The sequence below is a fragment of the Enhydra lutris genome, unplaced genomic scaffold (assembly GCF_002288905.1).
Source record: "Enhydra lutris kenyoni isolate GAN:26980312 unplaced genomic scaffold, ASM228890v2 scaffoldscaffold24, whole genome shotgun sequence".
NCBI classification, from domain to species: Eukaryota; Metazoa; Chordata; class Mammalia; order Carnivora; family Mustelidae; genus Enhydra; species Enhydra lutris.
Window position 1 is genome coordinate 30,692,425 of NW_019154108.1, and position 24,408 is coordinate 30,716,832.

General features: G+C 44.6%; 1 protein-coding gene across 4 annotated transcripts in view; it reads left to right on the forward strand.

Annotated features, from left to right (window-relative positions):
• Positions 1–24,408, forward strand: part of LOC111150811 (nuclear VCP-like) — a 99,251-nt gene that overhangs the window by 44,892 nt on the left and 29,951 nt on the right. For all 4 annotated transcript variants that reach the window (XM_022508422.1, XM_022508423.1, XM_022508425.1 and 1 more), the window contains 3 exons: positions 506–625; positions 3,820–3,919; positions 22,407–22,513. In XM_022508422.1, coding sequence (XP_022364130.1) covers positions 506–625; positions 3,820–3,919; positions 22,407–22,513 — 327 coding nt within the window. The remainder of the gene's footprint in view (positions 1–505; positions 626–3,819; positions 3,920–22,406; positions 22,514–24,408) is intronic.

The window sequence follows — 24,408 nt, forward strand, 5'->3', positions numbered from 1 at the left end:
TAGACTTTAACATACTGTATGTCCCACAAAGCCGTTGGAGGCCTCGCTGGCTCACCTAGCCATCTCTGAAGCCATGTGACGATATAGCTCTCCCATCAGCAACATGACCGTATGGGAAACACGGCAGAGCAGCAGATGGCAGTTAGAATCCTGCTGAATTTGGGAGAGTTACGGCTGGGTATCCTACGCAATGAAGTTTAGAAGATCCGTTCTAAAATACAACAGAATTACGGGATTAATTGTGACCTGGAGACCTTACACTCACTTTGCCTTTGTTTTGCAAATGAGGAAATTTGTAAACGTGGACAAAAGCTAGTTTTTTTAAGTTGACCCACATGTTGGCTATTTTTATGCATCAGAAATGGGTACCTATCCACAGTTGCATGTGATTCCCACCTCATGCTTTTTGGACTCTGATATCTAACCGCCATTTAGAACTAGTTTTACCATGATTTGGCCTCAATCCCAAAGTTGACTGGTCTCTGTGTTGTTTCTGCTGTGTCAGTACGTCGGTGAGAGCGAGCGTGCCGTCCGCCAGGTGTTCCAGCGAGCCAGGAGCTCCGCTCCCTGCGTCATCTTCTTTGATGAAGTAGATGCCTTGTGCCCTCGGAGGTCAGACCGGGAGGTAGGTGTAAAGCCCTAAACCTTTTGTGAGTTCTGACAAAGTCACTCCCTAAGAACACTAAGATTCTTCCAGTGAAGAAACCTAGTAATTCAAAGTGAAGGCCCCCGGGGTGACAGTTGGTTTTTCTTGGCGTCTGTGTCCATTTTTGTCTCTACATGATTTTGCTTAAACTGGTCTAGTTCAGGCAGGCAAGTGGTTGGGAACGGGAATGACCTGGCTTCCAAGAGCCCGCCTCATGATGGTGACTCTCTTCAGGCAAATGGGTTCTGGAGACAGGAGAAAGTGTAATTTAAGATTCCCTTGAAATAGGGCTGAGCTTTGACTCAGCCCTGCTCCTTGTCTACCTCAGACTCCCCCTGCATCCCCGGGCTGATTCACGGTTGGTAGGAATTTCAGTACAGTGAGTGCCTGGAAGTGCTCTTGTCATAGGGATGCTTGTCTTAAAGTCCCCAGCAGAGCGAAGCCTCTTGTAAGCAACAGACAGCCTGAAACAGGTAGTGGAGACTATCTGATAAGGACATTCCTGGCACGATGACTAAGCAGGTGATTTTATTTCCTTTGTGATTTATCTTTAGATAGTTGTTCAGTTATCTTCAGATAGTTGTTCTGTGCATGCCCCTAAGGTTGTAAAAACAGTTACTAAATACCTCACTTTGCTCACAAACTCCAGAAACCTTCCAGAGGCCCAAGAACAAAACTTGACTAATGTCCGAGTGATTCATGTCATAGGGAGATTGTTTCCTCATCCAAGAGTCCCAGAAAATCCTTCCACAGTCTTGTCTCTGGTGGCGACGTGGGTGGCCAGGGGTCGCCCTGCCTGCTGTGACATTCTAAATCCCATGTGGGATCCGGAGCAAAGCACTGCCCTTTCTGTCCTGCTGGTTGGGGCATGGTACACTCTGGGTCTGACTCCTTTTCAATTCTTCTGTGGCTCCACATACGCCCTTCATTTGTCAGGAGCCCCTTTCATGGGTTGCAGCTGTCTGTCATTGGCTGGGAATCTATCTGTGGGGGTTCACCGAGATGCATCCACTCTGCCGCCTGCCTCGGAGAGGTCTGCAGCCCGGGAACCTCGCTCCTGACATCTGGCTTTCTTGCTCTCTTGGGTGTGTATGAACACACGTTTCCATGTTCTAGTACACGTGTTCTGCTTTTTTGACATCTTCAAATGAGGGGGATTCTGAAAATATGTTAAATTTGAATGTATTCTGTTACTATACAGGTTATACATGAACATGTACTTGTGAGAAAATTCAAATAAATACAAGTGCTAAGAGATAGAGAGTCTTCTCATTTTTCTCCCTGTTACTCTCCTTGGAGGTTACTGCTACCAACCCTTTCATGTGTGGTATTTGTCATTCTAAAACTTTCTCTGTAAACTTAAAAACATGTATGACTTAGACTTTTTTTTTTTAAGATTTTATTTACTTATTTGACAGAAATAGAGAGAGATCACAAGTAGGCAGAGAGGCAGGCAGAGAGAAGGGGAGGCAGGTTCCCTGCTGAGCAGAGAGCCTGATGGGGGGCTCGATCCCAGGACCCTGAGATCATGACCTGAGCTGAAGGCAGAGGCTTTAACCCACTGAGCCACCCAGGCGCCCCTAGACTTGTTTTTTTACACAAACATGGCCATTCATCTTGACAATTTTCCCATGTACTTAATAACTTAATTTTTTAACGATTGCATAAATATTCCACAGTCTGGAAACAAGTATTTCTTAAATCACACTGTTTCCAGTTGTTTCTCTTATAAACAGAACTGAAGTAACATTATCATCACATATTTCTGTGCACGTGGGGGAGTTTCAGAAGTGGGATCTCAGCGTAGATGTGTGTGTATTATGTTCTGAAAGCTAACACTGAATTATCCTTCACAAAAACTGCCAGTTACGCGTACCCGCCAACACTTTGTGAAAATAACCATCTTCTGTGCCTTTGTCAGCAATGGGTAACACCCATCTAAACAATTTTTGTCAATTTTTTTTGGCAAAACATGATATTAAATCTTAGTAGTCATGTCCACGCTTGTCAGTAAGATTGATTGTCTTCAGTGAATGTGTATTTCATCTTCTATAATTTGCCTGATCAGATATGTTGACCTTTTTGCTCTTAAAATTTTGTTCTGATTTATAGGAGTTTTTGTGTGCTCCAGAAATGAGTCCATTGTCCAGTTATGTGTGTTGGTGCTTTTCTCCCCAGTCTTTTTACTTACCTTTAATTTGCTTATTATGTACAAGGTTATAATTTTAATATAGTAAAACCTGTCATCCTATTCCTGCAGATTCTGAGAGTTTCGTCTTGAGGTGGGACAGGGTTTATTGTTAATCCGTGCAGCTGGACTGTTTTGCATCTGGATTATCATTATCTTCATCCTCTGAGATGTTGGTGTTGTGTCTCCCAGGGGTGGTAATGTGCACCAGCTACTTTCTGGAGAAATCTGCCTGTAAACTCATGACCACCTCTGCCCGTGGACTTTGTGTTGAAGAAGGGCAGTCATGACAGACGCACAGACACACAGAGACACAGACACAGACACAAATACATGCATAGATACGCAGACACACAGACATACAGACACAGAGACACAGACATGCACAGATGCACACAGAGACACACACACAGATGCGTGAACAGACACCCCACTTTTCTCATCTCCATTGTGCATTTAGTACATTTCTGTGTCCAAGTGAGTTAACCTTCTGTCCACCACCTCCCCAGATCTTTCTCTTGGATGTTGCCCCGGAGTAGATCTGCTTTGTACTGTTGGCTTTCAGGAAAAGAGGAAAAGCCTCCATGCCCCAGCCCAAGGATCTGGAGCATCTCACATCCTAGGGGATCCCTTTGCGCTGAGTGTATACATGACCCACAGGAAATCCATTGCAGCCAGCAGGTCTTTGAATAACTCGGAGGCAGGAGACTCGGGTCGGCCAGGCTTGCCGTGTTTAGCTGAGAGGCCTGGACAGGTGGCCTCTCTGAGCCTCAGCTTCCTCCTTCTGGAACAGGGGATGACAGGACTTGGGGGAGTTCCTGATGGGAATGTGTTTTGCACAGCACCTCTCAGAAAGTGATTACTGTTACCTCTTGACCAAAGCTTTCATTCAAGTTTGCAAATACCCCATTTCATGTGCAAAAACATGGTGATGTTGTTTTTCTTTTTATCAGGAACTGACGGAGCTGTATTTATTTATTTTTAGACGGGAGCAAGTGTCCGGGTGGTGAATCAGCTACTTACCGAGATGGACGGTCTGGAAGCTCGGCAGCAGGTTTTCATTCTGGCGGCCACCAACCGGCCAGGTGAGGAGACGCTCTCAGAACTCTCAGCATTGGAAAACCATGGGATTTACATACAGCCTAGTAATGGAAGATTAAGTTTAGGAAATCGCTTTTTGGCTCATCAGTTAAAATAAAACCTTAGGAAGCTTCCTAGCTGGAGTAAAAAAACATAGCATTACTGGCTAGATTTAATGAGGTTTTTCTCTGTGTTGATACTCAGAAGGTAGTCTGGTTGGCAGAAAACTCAGAATGTACGCTCGTGATCATACAAGTATCAGCATTGATGTCCTGTAGTTTCTGTCAAGCTTGCAGGAAAAAGAACCAGAGTCCTTTCACTGTATCTGAAGATGGAGGATGGGTTTTCAAAGGTTTATATCAGCTTCATGTCCCTGTACCTGCATTTAACTCGTACTTAAAGTTGTTTGTAAGCTTCAGAGCCACGATGGGTCTAGAAAAGGCTCCACGTTTCAGATGTGCTTCAGGTGCTCACTGTGGGTCCTGAATTCTCTTCCTGTCATTCAGTCCTCTGCTGTCATGTGAGCTTCTGGCTGTCATAGTGGCCCCGGCATCCATCCGGGCGTAACCGTGTTGGCCCACAGTCTAGCTGATGAAATTGTTCTTTCAGGTCTTGTAAGTTCCTTTGGAAGGTGAAACCTTCCTGAATTATATACCACTCCATTTTCAGATGGAAAATTGACAGATGTTAATTTAAGGTTTATACTTTGATGAGAGTCCAGTGCTGTCTTTGGAGTCTGATTGTACGGGGTTTGAGTCCTGGCTATGGCTTCGTCTCTTGCTGTTCTGTTCCAGCCCCAGGCAATCTGATTGCCGTGGGGTGACTGGTTCAGCTCTGTCACCGACCACACACAGAGCTGGCAGATCCTGTGAGTCCCCAGGTCCCCTGCTCCCCACGTCTGCTCAAGTGGTGTCTCTGGGACACCCACACTTCTGACCAGCTGCAGTTGAACAACAGATGGAATGCAGGAAAGCACCATACACTTGACCCTTAAACAGCGTGGGTTTGAATGATGTGGGTCTCCTTGTACACAGGTTTTTCTCAATGAACACAGTGCACTCCTGTAAACGCATTTTCTCTTCCTTTAAAAAAAATTTTTTTTAAAGATTTCATTTTTTTATTTGACAGAGATACAGCGAGAGAGGGAATGTAAGCAGGGGGAGTGGAAGAGGGAGAAGCGGCTTCCCCCTGAGCAGGGAGCCCAATGTGGGGCTTGATCCCAGAACCCTGGGATCATGACCTGAGCCAAAGGCAGATGCTTAACAACTGAGCCACCCAGGTGTCCCCACATTTTCTCTTCCTAATGATTTGCTCAGTATTTTCTCTACTTTATTAAAAGAATTTGGGACATCATACAGAGAGCATTCAAGATGTGTGCTGATTGACTTGATGTTATTGGCACAGCCTCTAGTCAGCAGTAACTACTAGTAGGTTTTGGGGGAATCGAAGGTTACACTCAGACTTTAGAGGCAGGGGCGAGGTAGGTAGTCAGCACCCCTAACCCTGCGTTGTTCAAGGGTCAGAAGTTGCAGGTTGCTGTAAAGGAAAACAGTGGGCCAGGTCCAGAGGCAGTGCAGACCCTTGGTGCCCTCTTCCCGTGGAGCTGGGTTAGAGGATCACCTACCTCACGGCCCCCTCCTGGCCCCAGTGTGCTCATCAGCTGGGAAGCTGTCCTGAGCTTTGCTTCCAGAGATAGTTTCTGCGGGGCGGGGGGGTATTTATTTATTTATTTATTTTTGTTTGTTTTTTATAAGTTGTTTTTTTTTTTTTTTTAAGATTTTATTTAATTGACAGACAAAGATCACATAGTAGGCAGAGAGGCAGGCAGAGAGAGGGGGGAAGCAGGCTCCCAGCTGAGCAGAGAGCCTGATGCGAGGCTCGATCCCAGGACCCTGGGATCATGACCCGAGCCAAAGGCTCGGGTGCCCCTGGGGGGTTTTATTACATAGTCATGCCGCCCCTTCTCTGCAGAGGTCTGGCTGCAGATCCCACCACTCTAATCGCAGGGCTGGGCTTTTTGCTACCTGGCCCATCCTGGCATTAACTTGGGGCCAACCTTGGGTCCTCTCATTAGTATAACGAAGACTCCCATCCCTCAGGAGATTCTGGGGAGTTGAAGTTTTCTGACAGGAAGGAAGAGCACACGTATTCATCATACATCAGCCTTGGCACACCTTCCTTCATCCTTCATCCTTCGTCTGGGAGATGAGGAGAGCAATACCTACTTGGCAGGACTGTCGCACATGTTATATGATGCCACCAGCCTGTCTCCCAGCGGGTGTGGCAAGTAGCTGCTTGGTGACTTTCATCATTGCCAAGAGCACTTTGGGTGACTGCGTGGAGTGGTCATGAGGTCACACACTCCCAGCAGTCCTGGAAGAAACCTGGAAACTCTCTCAGATTTGCACAGAATCACAACCTACCCTTTCTAAGTAGATACAGATTTCCAGAAGACACTCTGGTCTGTGATAACCCACTCTGTCTTCAGCGGCCCTCGCTGTTTTCATGTTTGGTTACTGTAAACACTTTAGCGTAATCTGTAGCCTAGGGAATAGCAGGTCCTCAGTGTCCTTGGGTTTTACTCGAATCCTCTCCTTCCAAATGGTGCAGGAGCATTTCCTTTTCTCTGGGTCGTGTTTCTTGATCTGTAGTACCTCTGAATTCTTGACAATTCTCCAAATTCTTAGTTGTAAAACCCAGGACTGAGTAGAGCTGTCTGTGCTGAGTTTAGCCAGTTACGGTAAGAATGACAGGAAGGCGGTGCCTGCATTTTGTCCCCTCCAGCATCCCTGACATTGTTTTCCTCACTCTGCCCTCCTCTGTACTTCTATCCCCAGAGTAGATCCCACTGCCTTGGTGCCTACAGAAATCCAATAGTTGTTCTAGATCTTTCACCTGTTTGCCTGCCTGTGGCAGTTCTGTTCCCTTGTGTGCTGTCCTGTGACAATGTTTGATTGTTTATGACTTGCTTTCTCCCCAGCTTTCAGAAATCTCTTCTTGCCTGATGACAATACTTAGTGGCTGAAAATTGCCGTTCTTGCTTTGTCCACAATTTTGTGGGTCAGGGATTCAGGAAGAGCTTGTCTGGGAGGTTCCTCTGTGATCCACACACCATCAGCTGGCGTGGCTGGGCCAGAGGATCCCCTTCCCTGGCCGTACTCTTGCATCTCTGTCTCCACTCCTCCACTCATTGTCCTTTTTCTGGGCCTCCATGTGGCTTCCCCTGGGGTCCTCATTCCCGAGTGACCACTGGGTCCCAAGAGAGGAGGGTGGAAGCCGCCATAGATCCTGAAGGCACAAGTGGGGAGGGTGACAGGGAGACTCAGATACAAGAGCAGCAGAGGGAGAATGTGAACAACCGGGGTCACTTGAACTCTACAGACATACATTTCTGTCCCGTTATTTTTCATCGAGCACATTGTAGCTCCCTCTTTCCATCTAGTGCTGAAGATCCATCAATCAGTGTCCTGCATTTAATTTCTCAGCAGATTCACTGTTTCATTCATAAAGTATTTCTTGGGTTTTTACTGTGTAAAGACTAGCAATTCAGAAAAGTTGTATCTATCCTGATCTGAAGCTGGGGCACCTGGAGTAAATGATAGACAACCAGGATGGGAGGGTAGAGGATGACGGGCAGTTGGAGGGAGAATACTAATTTAGATACCGTGGACCGGGAAGGCTTCTTCCAAAGTGGTCTGTGAACACGTGTAGCTGGGGCGCAGGGGAGCGAGAGCACCTGGTTCCGGGGATCACAGACAGACCACGTTCAGCAGCTCACCAGTCACATGACCAAAGGCAGAGGCACAGATGGTGGTAAAACAGGAAGGGAGCTCATTTCAGTGATGCCAACACCGGGAAGACAGTGGACTAGCATCTAAGACGGTCTCCAAAGTGCTGCAAATACCTCCAGGTTTGCAGATGATAGGTGTGGGGCAAAGGTTGGTGGGTGGGTGCTGGTGGGCAGTGGAGGTCAGGCTTGTCTTGGGGTCAGTCCTGGGTGGGGTCTCCCTGGGAGCAGGGCAGTCCTTATTGCTTGAGGGGGGAGTGTCAGATCCCGCCAGGAGATGCTCTGCCTGCTGGGTTTTTTGCCTGAGTTAAGAGATAAGCTGGAAAAAAATTAAAAAAGAGAGACAAGCTGGAAAGAAGAGCTAATCGGTTAGAAAGTACAGACTGCGGTCCAGATGGGGGCGGCTGACATCCTCTTTCACAGTGACCCAGAGGACATGAGGGATGAGACACGCAGAGTCTGCGCAGAGCGCTCCAGGTAGAGGGCGGGCAGTCAGTGTGAAGGCCCAGGTCGGCATGCGTGCCATGTTGCAGAACGTGCTGGAAGGCGGGGTACCTGCAGTGAGACGAATGGGCCTGGAGGAGAGTGCAGGGCCTTGGAGGCCGTGGAAGGGGCTCGTGTGCTTTGCTGAGATGGGGGGCCTTGGGGGGTTTTGAGTGAGGAAGTGGTACCATCTCATTTTCTTTCCTAGTTCTGTTTTTATAAACTATGGTACTACTCTTGGTTTTTTTATTTTGTATTTGGAAGCATTTATAAGTTCACAGGAAATTATAAAAAGAGTGCACAGGGGTTCCATGTACCCAGTTTATCTTAATTGTTACATTTTATGTAACTAGCAGCATGTGCCAGGTCAAAACCAGGAAACAGATGTTTGTATAATAACAGACATTTGTATAATGTCTATGTGTTTCTGTGCAGTAGATTCCTGTAGTGACCACAGCGGTCAACATGGGAACTATGCCATCAGCTCCGAGATCCCCCTTGCGCTGCCCTAAATGGTAACACCCGCCTCTGTGTCTTCCCATAACTCCACACCACTGCCAACCTGCTCTCTTACCTACATGTGTCACGTCAAGAGTTTACTATAAAAGGGATCATAGAAATGTGGCTTTTTAGGTTGGCTGTGTGCACCTTGCATAATGCCTTTGAGGTGGGTTCAGATGCAAGTATGGCTCCGCAGTTTGCTCCTTTTTAGTGCTGAGTCGGGGAGGGCACAGTTGGTTTGACCTTTCTCTTCCAGGGCAACATTGTGGTTTTTTCCACTCTGTTACACATACCATGAACCTCTGTGTGAATAGGTTCTTGCGTGGACCTAAGGTTTGATTTCTCAGGAATAAATGTTTAGGAGCACAGTGGCTGGATCATATGGGAAGTATTTGTTCAGTTATTTATTTATTTTTTTAAAGATTTTTATTTATTTATTTATTTATTTATTTATCTGATAGTGAGAACAAGCAGGAGGAGCAGCAGGCAGAGGGAGAGGGAGAAGCAGGCTCCCCGCCAAGCGGAGTATCAGGTGTGGCGCTCGATCCCATGATCCCAGGATCATGACCTGAGCTAAAGGCAGACGCTTAAGGACTGAACCACCCAGGTGCCCCAATGTTCACTTTTTTAAAGGGCTTGTCGAACCTTCTTCCAGAGTGACTGTACCATGTGACATCTCTGTAATGGCATGAGAAATCCAGTTGGTTTGCTTCCTTCCAGTATTTTGTGTTGTCACTATATTTTATCCTAAGGGATGTATAGTGGTATCTCATCATGGTTGTAGTTTGTAATTTGTATTTCTCTAATGGCTCATCAGCCATTAGAACATCTTTTTGTGTGTTTACTTACCATCCTGTATATTGTTCATTGAAGTATCTCTTGTATCTTACGCCCAATTTTCTAAAATTGGATTGTATTTTTTTCAGGATTTTATTTTTAAAATAAAGTAATCTCTACAGCCAGTGTGGGTCTCAAACTTAGAACCCTGAGACCAGGAGTCCTACTCCACTGACTGAGCTAGCCAGGTGCCCCTAGACTACACTTTTTTTCTTTTTTAAACTTTTGAGTTTTGAGAGTTCTTTATATATTGTAGATATGAGTCTTTGTCAGATACGTGATTTGCAGTATTTTTTCTCATTCTGCAGCTTATCCTTTCATCCTCTTAATTGAAGAGACTCCTTGTATTTTTTTAAGTTTTTATTTATTTCCTAATCTCTACACCCCAGGTGATGCTTGAACTATGACCCCAAGATCAAGAGTTGCATGTTCAGAAGACTGAGCCAGTCAGGCACCCCTTCAGTATATTAATATTTACCTTTATATATTCTGATTTGGGAAGCATTTTTAAGAACCTTTTTTAGTCTTATGTCCCCAAAATTTTCTTCAGTGTTTTCTTCTAAAAGTTTTGTAGTCTTATGTTTTTACAACTTAAAATCTGTAATCTATTTTTAGTTAACTTTTATTTGAGGAAGGAAACTTAAGTCTAGGTGTATTTTTTCCCCTATGAATATCCAGTTCCTCCATCGTTTTTGAAGACTGTTGTTCCTGCATTGAATCAGTTTTGCACCTTTGTGCAAAACAGCAATGGACAATTGGAATTTGAAGTTAAAAACACAATACCATTGGGGTGCTTGGGTGTCTCAGGCAGGTAAGCATCTGACTCTTGGTTTCGGCTCAGGTCAGGATTCTCAGGTTCCTGAGATTGAGCCCCACATGGGGCTCCATGCTCAGTGGGGAGTCTGCTTCTCTTTTCCTCTGCTCCTCCCCCTGCTTATGTTCTCTCTCTCTCCCTCTCAAATAAAAATGAATAAATCTTTTCTTAAAATGACACACAATACCATTTACATTACCGCTGGAAGGAAGGAAGGTAAGTAGGTCTAGGTGTAAATCGTACAAAAAATGTACAAAATCTATTTGAGGAGGGGCTTCTGGGTGGCCCAGTTGGCTAAGCCTCTGACTCTTGGTTTCGTCTAAGGTCATGATCCCAGGGTCCTGAGATCGAGCCCAGCCTCAGACTCCCAGCTCGGCAGGAGGCCTGCTTTTCCCTCTCCCACTCCCCCACTTGTGTTCCTGCTCTCATGGTCTCTCTCTCTCTGCCAAATAAATAAATAAAATCTTAAAAAAAATCTTCAGGCTCTCTGCGAAGCAGGGAGCCTGCTTCCCTTCCTCTCTCTCTGCCTGCCTCTCTGCCTACTTGTGATCTCTAGCTGTCAAATAAATAAATAAAAATCTTTAAAAAAAGAAAAATGGGGTGCCTGGATGGCTCAGTGGGTTAAAGCCTCTGCCTTCTGCCCAGGTCGTGATCCCAGGGTCCTGGGATCGAGCCCTGCATCAGGCTCTCTGCTCAGCAGGAAGCCTGCTTCCCTTCCTCTCTCTCTGCCTGCCTCTCTGCCTACTTGTGATCTCTGTTTGTTGAATAAGTAAATAAAAATATTTTTTAAAAAATCTGTATGAGGAAAAAGTACAAAACTCTAATGAGAGAAATCAGAGAATATATAAATAAATGGAGAGCTGTTCATAGATAGGAAAACTGAATACTGTCAAGACTGTCAGTCTTTCCAACTTGATCTATAGATTCAAAGCAACCCTACTCACAATCAGCAGGTTATTTTGTGGATAAACATTCTAGAGTTTGTATGGACAGGCAAAAAGCCCAGGATGGCCAACACAGTATTGAAGGAGAAAAACAAAGTTGGAGGACTGACACTACCCAACTTCAAGACTTAGTATAAAATTACAGTGATCCAGACAGTGTGGTATTGGTGAAAGAAAAAAAGAGGGAATTCAGTAGAACAGAGCAGAAGCCAGAAATAGACCCACACAAATATAGTCAACTGGTTTTTGATAAATGAGCAAAGGCAATTGAATGGAGAAAGGATAATCTTCTCAAGAAATGGTACTGGAACAACTGGGTCCTCACATGCAGAAAATGACTCAAGACACAGATCTTACGGGGCGCCTGGGTGGCTCAGTGGGTTAAGCCGCTGCCTTCGGCTCAGGTCATGATCTCAGGGTCCTGGGATTGAGCCCCGCATCAGGCTCTCTGCTCAGCAGGGAGCCTGCTTCCTCCTCTCTCTCTACCTGCCTCTCTGCCTGCTTGTGATCTCTCTCTGTCAAATAAATAAATAAAATCTTTAAAAAAAAAAAAAACACAGATCTTACGCCTTTCACAAAAATTATCTCGAAATGGATCATATACCCAGATGTACAGTAAAAAACAATAAAACTCCTAGAAGAGAGCAGGAGAAATTTCAGTTGAACTTGGGTTTGGTGATAACTTTTAGATACAACACCCAAAGCACAATCCATGAAGGAAAAAAATTGATATGTTGAACTTCATTATGGTGAGAAACTTTTCTTCTTTGAAAGACATGGTTAGGGTGCTTCGGTGGCTCAGTGGGTTAAGCCTCTGCCTTCGGCTCAGGTCATGGTCTCAGGGTCCTGGGATAGAGGCCTGCATCGGGCTTTCTGCTTGGCAGGGAGCCTGCTTTTCCTCCTCTCTCTGCCTGCCTCTCTGCCTACTTGTGATCTCTCTCTCTGTGTCAAATAAATAAAAATAAAATCTTTTAAAACAAACAAATAAAAAAAAAACGATGGTGCACCTGGATGGCTCAGTGGGATAAAGCCTCTGCCTTCGGCTCAGGTCATGATCCCAGGGTCCTGGGATCAAGCCCCACATCGGGCTTTCTGCTCAGCAAGGAGCCTGCTTCCCTTCCTCTCTCTCTGCCTGCCTCTCTGCCTACTTGTGATCTCTGTCTGTAAAATAAATAAAATTAAAAAAAAAGAGAGAGAAAGACATGGTTAAGAGGATAAAAAGAGGGGGAGTGCCTGGGTGGCTCAGTGGGTTAAGCCTCTGCCTTTGGCTCAGGTAATGATCTCAGGGTCCTGGGATCGAGCCCTGCATCGGGCTCTCTGCTTAGCAGGGAGCCTGCTTCCTCCCCTCTCTCTGCCTACTTGTGATCTCTCTCTCTCTCTGTCAAATAAATAAATAAAATTTAAAAAAAGAGAGAGAATAAAAAGACAAGACACAAACTGAAAAAAATATTTGTGGAACACATACCTGATAAAGGACTGTGCGGTGGACTGAATGTCATGTCCCTACCCCAAATTTATTATGTGGAAATCTTTACCCCAGATGTCAGGATATAGAAGGTGGGGCCTTTGGTAATGAGGTCTGTGGCTGGGCTTTCATCAGGGAGATTAGCACCCTTATAAAAGGGACACAATGAGAAGATGGCATAGGCTGCAGCCCATAAGAGGGCTCTTCATGGAACCCAGTCACGGGGACACCCTGACCTCAGACTTCAGCTTCCAGACCTGTGAGAAACAAATTTCTTTTGTGTATCATGCCACCCAATGTGTGATATTTTGTTTTAAGAGCCTAAATTGACTAAGGCTGATATCCAAAATACACAAAGAACTCTTAAAAACTCAATAATGAGAAAACAAACAGATGTGGTAAAGATCTAAGCAGACTCCTTACCAGAGAAGATGTACAGATGGCAGATAAAGACATGAAAAAATGTTCAACAGCATCATATGTTATTAGGGAAATGCAAGTTAAGACAATAGAGATATGGGTGCCTGGGTGGTTCAGTGAGTTAAGCCTCTGCCTTTGGCTCAGGTCATGATCTCGGGGCCCTGGGATCGAGCCCCACATCGGGCTCTCTGCTCAGCAGGGAGCCTGCTTCCTCCTCTCTCTCTCTCTCTGCCTGCCTTGTGATCTCTCTCTGTCAAATAAATAAATAAAATCTTAAAAAATTAAAAAAAATTAAAACAGAGATACCATTGTACATCTATTGGGATGGCTGAAATCCAAACACAGACAACACTAAATTGTGACAATATGGAGCAACAGGAGCTCTCACTTGTTGATGGCAGGAACGCAAAATGGTACAGCCACCTGAAAGACAGTCTGGCAGCTTCTTTAAAAATGAAACAGGGACAACTCTCTGGCTCAGTTGGTGGAACATGTGACTCTGGATCTCAGAGTTGTGAGTTTGATCCCCACACTGGGTGTAGAGTTTACTTAAAGATAAAATCTTTAAAAAAAGAAACATCCTTACCATAAAGTGCCTAACTTGTAATTGTGGGTGTTTTGATGCTCCTCTCAGTCCCATTGGCTGCACATCTTTGCGGTTCTGTTGTGCATATTCATTTAGAACTGTCTTTTGGTGGGCTGATCTGTATGTTCTGTCATTACATTAAGTCCTTTTCAGTCCCCTGACAGGTTTCTTTTGAAGTGTATTTTATCTGCTATTAATATAGCCATTTCTGATTTCTTTTGATTGATGTTTCCATGGTATATCTTTTCTATCCATTTACTGTCACCCTATTGATGTCATTACATGTGAAGTGAGTTTCTTATAAACAGCAGATAAGGTCCTTTTTATTTATTTTATTTTTTTTTAAAGATTTTATTTATTTGACAGACAAAGATCACAAGTAGTCAGAGAGGCAGGTGGAGAGAGAGGAGGAAGCAGGCTCCTTGCTGAGCAGAGAGCCCGATGTGGGGCTCGATCCCAGGACCCCAGGATCATGACCTGAGCTGAAGGCAGAGGCTTTAACCCACTGAGCCACCCAGGCACCCCAAGGGCCTTTTTTAAGTCCACTCTGCCAATTTCTGCCTTTTAATTGGTGTATTTAGAGCATTTATATTTAGTATACATTTTTACTCTTCCCATAGTTTTTCTTTTCTGGTGTTTCTAATTTTTATCTATCATTTCCTTTTTGTTTTAGGAACTTCCTTGAGCTATTCTTTTAGGTATGTTCAGCTTGTAGCAAATTTTCTTGGTTTTCACTTACCTGTGAATGTCTTGATTTCAGTTTCTTTCTTGAAGTCTGCCTATGCTAGATAGGCAGTTCTGGGTTGACTGTTCTCTCTGCCAGTACCTGAAAATTGTGCCACGTCCTGCCAGCGCTTGTGATTTCTGAACGTAGACTAGCTCTCCTTTGAATGTTCTGACTGCACAGGGAAGGTGGTGTCACTGTTCTCTGCTTTTAACTTTTTATTTCTGTTTTTTAAATATTTTAGTTATTTATTGGAGACAGAGAGAGGGAGAGAGAATCCAAATAGGCTCAATGCCCAGTGCAGAGCCTGATGCGGGGCTCAATGCCATGACCCTGAGATCACAACCTATGCTAAAACCAAGACTGAGCCCACCCAGGTGCCCCTCAAATACTTTTTTTTACCTCTTTCTCTTTTCCTCCTGGGACTCCTGTGACACACATGTTAGATCTTTTGTTATAGTCCCATAGGTCCCTGAGGCTTTGTTGCTGGTTCTTTCCATCCTCTGTTTTCTCTGTGTTGTTCAGATTTGGCAATTTCTATTCTTCAGGTTCACTGATTCTCTCTGTTGTCTCCATGGTTCTGGTGAGCCTGTCCAGTGAGGTTTTCCTTTTGTTTGCTTAGTTTTGCCATTGAAAATATTGTTTACTTCTTTACGTCTTCTCTTTCTTTGCTGAGACTTCATTTTTTTTTTTTTCCATTTGTTTCAAGCCTGTTCATGATTTTCCCGTAAGTACTTTTATTGTGGCTGTAATAAAACCCTTACCAGGTGACTGACTCCAACACCTGGGTCATGTCAGTGGTCCACCTTCTGTGTTTCTTTTCTCATTAAAGTTGAGATTTTTTTCTGCATCTTGTTTCAACAAGTAATTTTCAGTTGTGTTCTGGACATTTGAGTGTTTTGAAATGTTGAGTATTAGCTTACATTTTCTCCTTTGAGGCCTTCTCTGACTGTGCAGGGGAAGGGGAAGCCGCCTCTTGGCCATGGGCTGAGACAGGAATCCCAGCCTCCTTGCTCTACCTCTGTTCACACTCACTGGGTGGGGAGATGCATTGTTCCTGCTGGGCCTCCATTAACATCCCCTCAGCCTGGGTAGGGGCACCTCGTACTCTTCCCCACAACCTCCAGGAACCCAGGGAAAGCAGAGGTGGAAGTGTCAGCTCTCCACTGGGCCTTCTCTGACACTGCCTGGCATGAAAAGAGAAACCCAGATGGGGAGGTAGCTATTAAAATTCAAATGACACTGAAAAGCGAAAGATAAAATTACCCTCTGTCCCTGCCCAGAGGCAACCGCTGGTAAAGTCTATGAGCTGTTTGTTTTGTATTTTTTTTTCCATATTTTCAAATAATATGCTCATATTGCTGTTTCTTATCAATTTCATATGCTGCTGTCACTACTTTCACAGACACATGAAAATTTGTTATATTCACTGTTGCTCCACATGCAGCCACCATCACTGCCACCCCGTCGTCCCCACCTGATAATACTGTTTCTGCACAACTTTTGGTCACATCAGCAGTCGGTGTTTACATTACCAGGATAGTGTACCTATTTCTCTGCGTGGACTCAGGAGTTACACTGCGATCAGAGTTCTGTTTTCACATAACCTTCTCATTCTTAGATGTAGAAACTCTCGTTTTCTTTCTCTTGCTTTGTTTTATTTCTATTTTTCATCAGATACGCAGACAGTGGTCAATATTATTTGTGTCCATGATTTATTTTGCTTTTGTTTCCAGAGCATTCTCTGCTCTGGCTGCAGTCTGGGCTTTTTGAGTTTGGTATACTTGAGGGTATCTCTGCTCCCTCATTACTGATTGGTAGCCTGGCTGAGTACAGGATTTTGAGTTGAAAAAATTTTTTTCATGATTTATAGGCCTTGCTTTTTTTTTCTCTTAAAAGTTTTGTGTCATACTGATCCTTTTTATGTGACATTTAAAAAAAAAAAAAGATCTTATTTTTAAGTGCTCTCTACACCCAGTGTAGGGCTGAAACTCACAACCTAGAGGTCAAGAGTTGCACATTTTACCATTTCAGCCAGCCAGGCATGCCTTATGTGACATTTTGTTAATTTGTTTCGTGTGTATGCTTAGCACTTGGTGAGTCTTAACCCTCTGGATTGGACTTTTATTTATTTATTTTTTTAAGATTTTATTTATTTATTTGACAGACAGAGATCACAAGTAGGCAGAGAGGCGGGCAGAGAGGAGGAAGCAGGCTCCCTGCTGAGCAGAGAGCCCGATGCGAGGCTCGATCCCAGGACCCTGGGATCATGACCTGAGCCGAAGGCAGAGGCTTTAACCCACTGAGCCACCCAGGCACCCTGGATTGGACTTTGAAATGTCTTCTTTTCTCCTAGTTTCTATTTCTGTCTTAATTTTTCCCCTACTTTTGAGCTACTGGTTTTTAGAAAGTAAGTGAAAGATTGCTGTGTCACCCTCCCACCTGTGGTTGCCCTGTGTCCCAGCCACAGCTCTCCTGTGTTGTGTGGTCCACCAGAGTCCACACCCTGCCCTGGAGATACCCTGCTTCCCATGCTGTCCCCACAGAGTACAGCTAGACCACAGATGTCCCGACTCACTTCCCTTCTTCCATACTGGCTCCAAGGGACTGTCCGTTCCCACTTCATCCCCGGTCTGGCTGGTTAGAAACGTGGGTGCCTGGCACGCAGATGCGTGAGACCCGAAGAGTCCTACTGGCTTATTACTCATTCTTCCGCTCGGCAGGGATCTGTGTCCTACTGTAGCCACACACAGTCCAGAAAGTTTCTGTCCCCGGTGTACAGCTCAGGTGAAGAAACAGGTCCTTTATGATGGGTAACTTTCTGGACAAGAATTAGGTCTGAAGTTTCACATTTTGACAGAAAGCTTCTAGTTGAGGGTCCCCATCTGCTGTAAGCCCTTCGTAACTCTTGGGTGACAGGAGGATGGCTTACATGGAAGAGATTCACTTCACCTCATAGGATATTCAGCCACTTTGAGTTCCAACTGCCTTGTTTCCTTACCTATCCGGCCTTGGGTCATGGTGGTGCCTTGGGGCTATGGTTGGACCTGTGTGTCTTGCCCTTTGGCACAGTATTTTATATATATATATATATATATATATATATATATATATATATATATACATATATATATATTATTTTTTTTTTTTTGACACAGAGAGAGATCATAAGGAGGCAGAGAGGCAGGCAGAGAGGGGGAAGCAGGCTCCCTGCTGAGCAGAGAGCCTGATGCGGGGCTCGATCCCAGGACCCTGAGATCATGACCTGAACCAAAGGCAGAGGTTTAACCCACTGAGCCACCCAGGTGCCCCAGTACTTCCCTTTTAAAGATGACTTAGGCCCCAGCCTCACTTTGCTGCGTCCCAGGAACCTGGTACATGAGAGAACCCAGGAAGTATTTGTTTAGTGAATTGTAAGAAGAGGCCTACTTTTCTTTCATGAAGGCTGACCCACCTTGTAATAATTTTCACTCAACACATTACTCACGGCTCATTAGCCTGAGGATGGATCCAGTTTGTAAGGAAATCTGCTTGATTGAGAGGTGACATAGCATTAACTTTACCAGATTCAGATAACTTTACAAGATTCAGTGGTATTGAGTATATTTATAGACTCCTGCGGCCATCCTAACCATCTGATTTTAGACCATTTCTATCACCCTAAAAAGCAATCTGTCGTTGGCCATTACTCGCCATCCTTCCCCCACCTCCAGCACTTCTGCCTATGTAGGCTTCCCTGTCCTGGCTCACTTATGTGATGGGGCTGTCAAGTCCACCTGCCTTTACCTAGCATCCCCTGTTGTAGACCATAGCTAGCACGTAGCAATACTTCATCCCTCTTGCCGGATGATGGTCCCTTGTGTGGGTATACAACATTTGATTCATTCACCAGTCAGTGGACATTTAGGTTGTTTCCACATGGGGGCTTGTGATAATACTGCTGTAGACATCCAGGTACAAATTTTGTGTGGACATATATTAAAATTTCTGTGGGGTAGATACCCAGGAGTGGGATAGCTGGGCCACGTGGTGACTGTGTTTACCATTTCAAGAAACAGCCAGACTTTTCCACAGTATTTTACATTCCTGCTAGCAATTACAACAAAGCAGTGTGTGGGTGTTACGATTTCTCCACATCCTCGCCAATACTTCTTATGTCTTTCTTTCTGGGTATAGCCATTCTAGTGGGTATGAGGTAGTATTTCACTGTAGTGTATCTTCTTTTCACTTGGGTTATGCCTTGTCATGGAGTGGTAAGACTTAATCATTCTAGATAGGAGTCTATACCAGATATGTGATTTGCATATGTTTTCTCCTAGTCTATAGGTTGTCTTTTCATTTTAAATTTTGGTGAAGTCCAATTTATTAATTTTTTTAAAGCACATGCACTTTTGTTGTCATGCCATATCTTTAAAAAATCACTGCCTAGCACAAGGTCACAGGCAGGCAGAGGGAGAAGCAAACTCCTCACTGAGCAGGGAGCCCAATGTGGGACTCGATCCCAGACCCTGAGATCATGACCTGAGCTAAAGACAGATGCTTCACTGACTAAGCCATCCAGGCACCCCCTAAGAATGTTTGCTAATCATAATTGGGATTATTACACCAGGATTACTTTTGAGCTTGCAGATCTGGCTTTAAGATCCACTTGTATTCTTAAGTTAAAACATGTTTTACCAAGTGATACTGGCATAACCACAGATTTACACATCACTCAAACGTGGTAGGATCTAAAAATATTGCTCCATGTATTGGAATAATTGAGTTCTTAAAAAACATGAAGGCCATGCAAGGGCGCCTGGGTGTCACAGTTGGTTACATGTCCGACTCTTGGTTTCATCTCAGGTCATTATCTTGGGGTCATGAAATTGAGTCTCATGTCCGGCTTTGTGGTCAGTGGTGGGTCCACTTGTCCCTCTCCCTCTGCTCCTCACCACCCCCCCACCATGAGCACGCGTGCTTGCTCTTATCTCTCTCTCTCTCTCTCTCTCTCTCAAATAAATAAATAAATAAATAAAAATCTTTTAAAAACTCATACACAAAGGCCACGCAGTAGACAAAGAATAGCCTTTTCAACAAAGTGCTGGAATAATCAGATATCCATATGCAAGGGGTGCCTGGGTGGCTTAGTCAGTTAAGCATCTGCCTTCGGCTCAGGACATGATCCCAGGGTCTTGGGATCAAGCCCTGCATTGGCTGGGGTAGGGGAGGTTGTCCCTGCTCAGCAGGGAGTCTGCTTCTCCCTCTGCCCCTCACCCACCCCACTTGTGTACTCTCTCAAATCAGTAAAAATCTTTTTTTTTTTTTTTTTCTTTAAAGATCTCATTTATTTATTTGACAGACAGATCACAAGTGGCAGAGATTGGTGGTTGGGGGGTGGGTAGCAGGCTCCCTCCTGAGCAGAGAGGCTGATGCGGGGCTTGATTCCAGAGCTGGGATCATGACCTGAGCTGAAGGCAGAGGCTTTAACCCACTGAACCACCCAGGCGCCCAGTAAATAAAATCTTTAATAAAGAAAAGATGGGGCACCTGGGTGGCTCATTCATTAAGCGTTGGCCTTCAGCTCAGGTCATGATCCCAGCACCCTGGGATCAAGCCCCACATCAGGCTCCCTGCTCTGTGAGAAGCCTGCTTCTCCCTCTCCCACTTGCCCTGCTTGTATTCCCTCTCTCACTGTCTCTCTCTCTGTGTCAAATAAATAAATAAATAAATAAAATCTTTAAAAAAAAAAAAGAAAGAAAGCCATATGCAAGAAAAATCACCTTTAATACACACACCTCTTACCACATGTAAAAATTAACCCAAAATGGATCAAAGATCAGTGACAACTCACAGCTGTAAAATTCCAGGAAGAAAACAGGAGAGAAATGTTTCCTACCTACCATGGATTAAGTGAAGATTGCTTAGATGTGACCCCAAAAGCACAATCTTTTAGAGCAAAAAGATAAATCGAACTGCTCTTCACAAGATGCCACTGAGTGAACACAAGGACAAAACTACACTGACTAGGAGAAAATACTTACAAAGTGTATATGTGATCAAGGATTTATATCTGGAACGTAGAATGGATTCTCAAAACTCAGCAGCTGAAGAACATTAAAAATTGGCTGAACACTGCACAGACCCTTCCCTGTCATAGGTATACAGGCGGCAGGTAGACCTGAAAATGTCCTCAGCCTCATTAGCCCTCAGGGAGATGCTAGTGAGATCCCACTACAAACCTTAGAATAACTATCTAAATTGAAAATGCCTATACCAAGTATTGGCAAGGACAGGGGAATGTCAACTGGCACAGCTAGTCTGGAAAACAGTTTGTTGGTGTTTTTAAATTTCAGGCTACCGCTGTGGTGGAATGTAGCCATACTGCTCTGTGTCCCACACTTAGCAAGGGAAACACACCAAGACTGGTACATGAGTGCTGCAGAAACCAAATGGTGATCAGCAGAGCAATGGAAAAATAAATCGAGGCATATCTGCACAGGGCGATACTCCCCAACCATAAAGGAAGAATCAAGTACTAAGGCACACAAGAACTTAGGGGAACCTGAAAACAGTTCTGTTGAGTAAAAGAAAGTAGAGTACATAGAGCGTGCTTACACATCTGTAAAATTCTAGAAAATATGAACTAACCTGTAGTGACAGAACCAATGAGCCTGGGGACTGAGGGTGTCAGGGAAGAGCAGCGGGGAAAGGCCACAATGCAGTCCTCAGTAAGTTTTTAAACTGCAGAGGTTTCCTGAGACCTGAGTGTGTGGGGTCCTTCACCCTGTAGGGTAAGAGGGCGCTCAGGCCTGTGGGATAGCACTCCATCATCATGCTGCAGGGGTTATGCAATCAACTTTCCTTTTCTTCCTTACTTCCAAGTAGTATATCCTAGCATCTCAAGAGAAAGTCCAATATTGTGTTGAACATCAAAAGATCACTGAATTAAGTATTTAGCTTCCCCAAGGGAACTGAAGAACAAAATTAACAGAATCAGAATTTCAGCCTGAAAGAACTCTACCTCTTTATGGAATAAATTAATGGTTAAGTCTGAGTGTGTTCATTAGAAAACACGAGACCCATTATTTATAGGTGCACTTGTGCATGAACAAGGGTCTTATCGTAGTGAGCTACGTGAAGCCTCTCTGGAATGGTTGAGGGCCTCTTCACGGAGGAATCAGGAATGTACCTAATGAACTTCAGTGTCAGGCAGAGTTTGGAACTTGCTCTCTGCTCCTGCTACCAAGAGTCTGGTGAGGACAAACAAGGGCAAGAGTTTCTTCTGGGAGACTCTGGGAAGGCTTCCTGGAGGAAGCATTGTTTGAGAATCCCACTATGTGTAAATGAGGAAGAAAGTATTTCGGAGAAAGGAACCACTGAGAGCAAAGAGAAGAAGGCTTGAGGCTTCTAGGTTGTTTAGAGAATGGAGAGAGAGAGGTCTGGTCAGTGGGCTGTGGGAGTTGGGGAGACTGTGAGGAGAGAGGAGAGAGGGAATTAGGATGGGAGGATCGGGTCCTTTAGGGCCTTCCTCCTGTGGTGAGAGATATGGGCTTGGTTCTGCCACAGCGAGTGGTCGGCAGGTGTTTTAGAAGATAACCCTAGGGGCATTGCAGTGGGTCCCAGAGAGGGGAAGTTCAGAGATGAGGCCAGTCAGAGGTTGTGACATTTGGCCCCTGAGGACAGGGTAATGGGAGGCCCCCCGCCAGAATCCCAGACTCACGTGGCAGGTCCTCATCTGAGCCAGAGAACCCTGGTGGCTCGCGGGTTTGGGCAGAAACATGGGCTGGACTTTTCTGAAGGATATACTTTCATGAGGAGGAACTTTTAATTTTAATAAAGTCTAATTTATCAATTTTTTCTTTTTAAAAAGTCGTCTTCTCACATCTCATGTTAATTATATTTTTTAAAAGATTAATTTATTGAAGATTTGACCCTCCCATCTTCTGTAGATATCATTGACCCTGCGATCCTGCGCCCTGGACGCCTGGACAAAACACTGTTTGTGGGTTTGCCACCTCCCGCAGACCGTCTGGCCATCCTAAAAACCATTACAAAAGTGAGTAAAGGAAATGGCATGGTTTCATGTGTTTCTCTCCTTTTAGATACACACAGGTATCTGTAGCTTTAAATATTTGTTCAGCCTGTGTCTCCCAAAGAAAAGGTGAAATGGTTTAGATAATTGAAGAGACTGTCTATTCATTTTATTTGCTTAAAATAAAAGGGATATTTAGAGTTAAATGCTTGACTGATGTATTTGAGATTTTACTCTAATCACACTTTTTTGTTCTTTTGAATCTTTGTTACTTTAGAGAAATTGCCCTTAGAGGAATTTTAAATGGAATAGAAACTTTTGTAGCTGAGAAGTGAATACATACAGGCCCATTATGAATATCCACGAAAACTGAGTCTCAATCACAGTGTTGAATCTGTCCTCCATGTTTGTATAGGCCAACTTTTTTTTTTTTTTTTAAGATTTTATTATTTATTTGACAGAGAGAGAGATCACAAGTAGGCAGAGAGGCAGGCAGAGAGAGAGAGAGGGGGAAGCAGACTCCCCACCAAGCGGAGAGCCGGGTGGGGCTCGATCCCAGGACCCTGGGATCATGACCTGAGCCGAAGGCAGAGGATTTAACCCACTGAGCCACCCAGGCGCCCCAGCCAACTTTTTTTTTTTTTAAGATTTTATTTATTTGAGAGAGAGAATGTGAGTGCGTTGGGGGAGGGCCAGAGGGAGAGAATCTCGGGCCAATTGCACTGAGCGCAGAGCCTGATGTAGGGCTGAGTCCCATAACCCTGAGATCATGACCTGAGCTGAAACCAAGAATCGGGCGCTCAACCAGCTGCACCACCCAGGATCCCTTTCCTTTATTTTAAGTAAACTACACCTAACATGAGCCTCGAACTCATGACCAATCAACACTCTACCAAGGGTCAAGGGTCAACACTCTACCAGCTGAGCCAGCCAGTCACCCCTGGTGCACGCCAGCTTTATGATGCCTGTATAGCATTCATGTTGCTATTGTTATAAAAATAATAAACAATATGGACAAAATACAAAGAAGAAAGCAAATCACCCTAAATTGTATGGCTACAAAAATAATGTGCATTGACATTTTTTTTTATTTTTTTTTTTTTAAGATTTTATTTATTTGACAAAGAGAAAGACAGCAAGAGAGGGAATACAAGGCGGGGGAGTGGGAGAGGGGGAAGCAGACTTCCCACTGAGCAGGAGCCCAATGTGGGGCTCGATCCCAGGACCCGGGATTATGACCTGAGCCGAAGGCCGACACTTAACGACTGAGACACCCAGGTGCCCCAGCTTTCTTTAATTTAAAAAAAAGGCAAAGCTAAAACAATTATCAAACCTCCAGTAAATGTTTTTCTCCATAAATGATATTATTTCCTAAAATAGCACCCTAAGGGTTAAAAATGTAAAAAGATCAGGAAAACCACTAGGCAGCAGAACCACTTCTTTTTTTTTTTCCCCCACTCTTGTTTTTAAGATTTTTTTGTTTGTTTGTTTGAGAGAGAGTAGGGGTGAGGGAGCAGATGGAGAGGCAGAGAGTCTTAAACAGACTTCATGCTGAGCAGGACTCAGTCTCACAACCCTGAGATCACAAGCTGAGCTGAAACCAAGAGTGGGACAAAATGGTTCATGCCTTTTTGGTTGCCACTAGTAAACGGTAAACCTTACACATGTGTAGTATTCTCTTTCTGTAATGGCAGAGGAAGATTCCAGGCTTTCATTACCTAAAACTGCATAGAGCAGTGAGTGTCTGCTACTACCTTCCAGGGGGGGCGCGCGAGGGGACGTGAGGGGTGCAAGGGGGACCAGCCTTCTGGGGGGAGGCCCCAGTGAGATGTCTGGAAGACTTCTTGGAGGAAGTGAAGCCAGAAGCTGTGAAGGGAGGTGCGCCAGACGCATGGCAAAAAGAACACGTGTGAGAACTG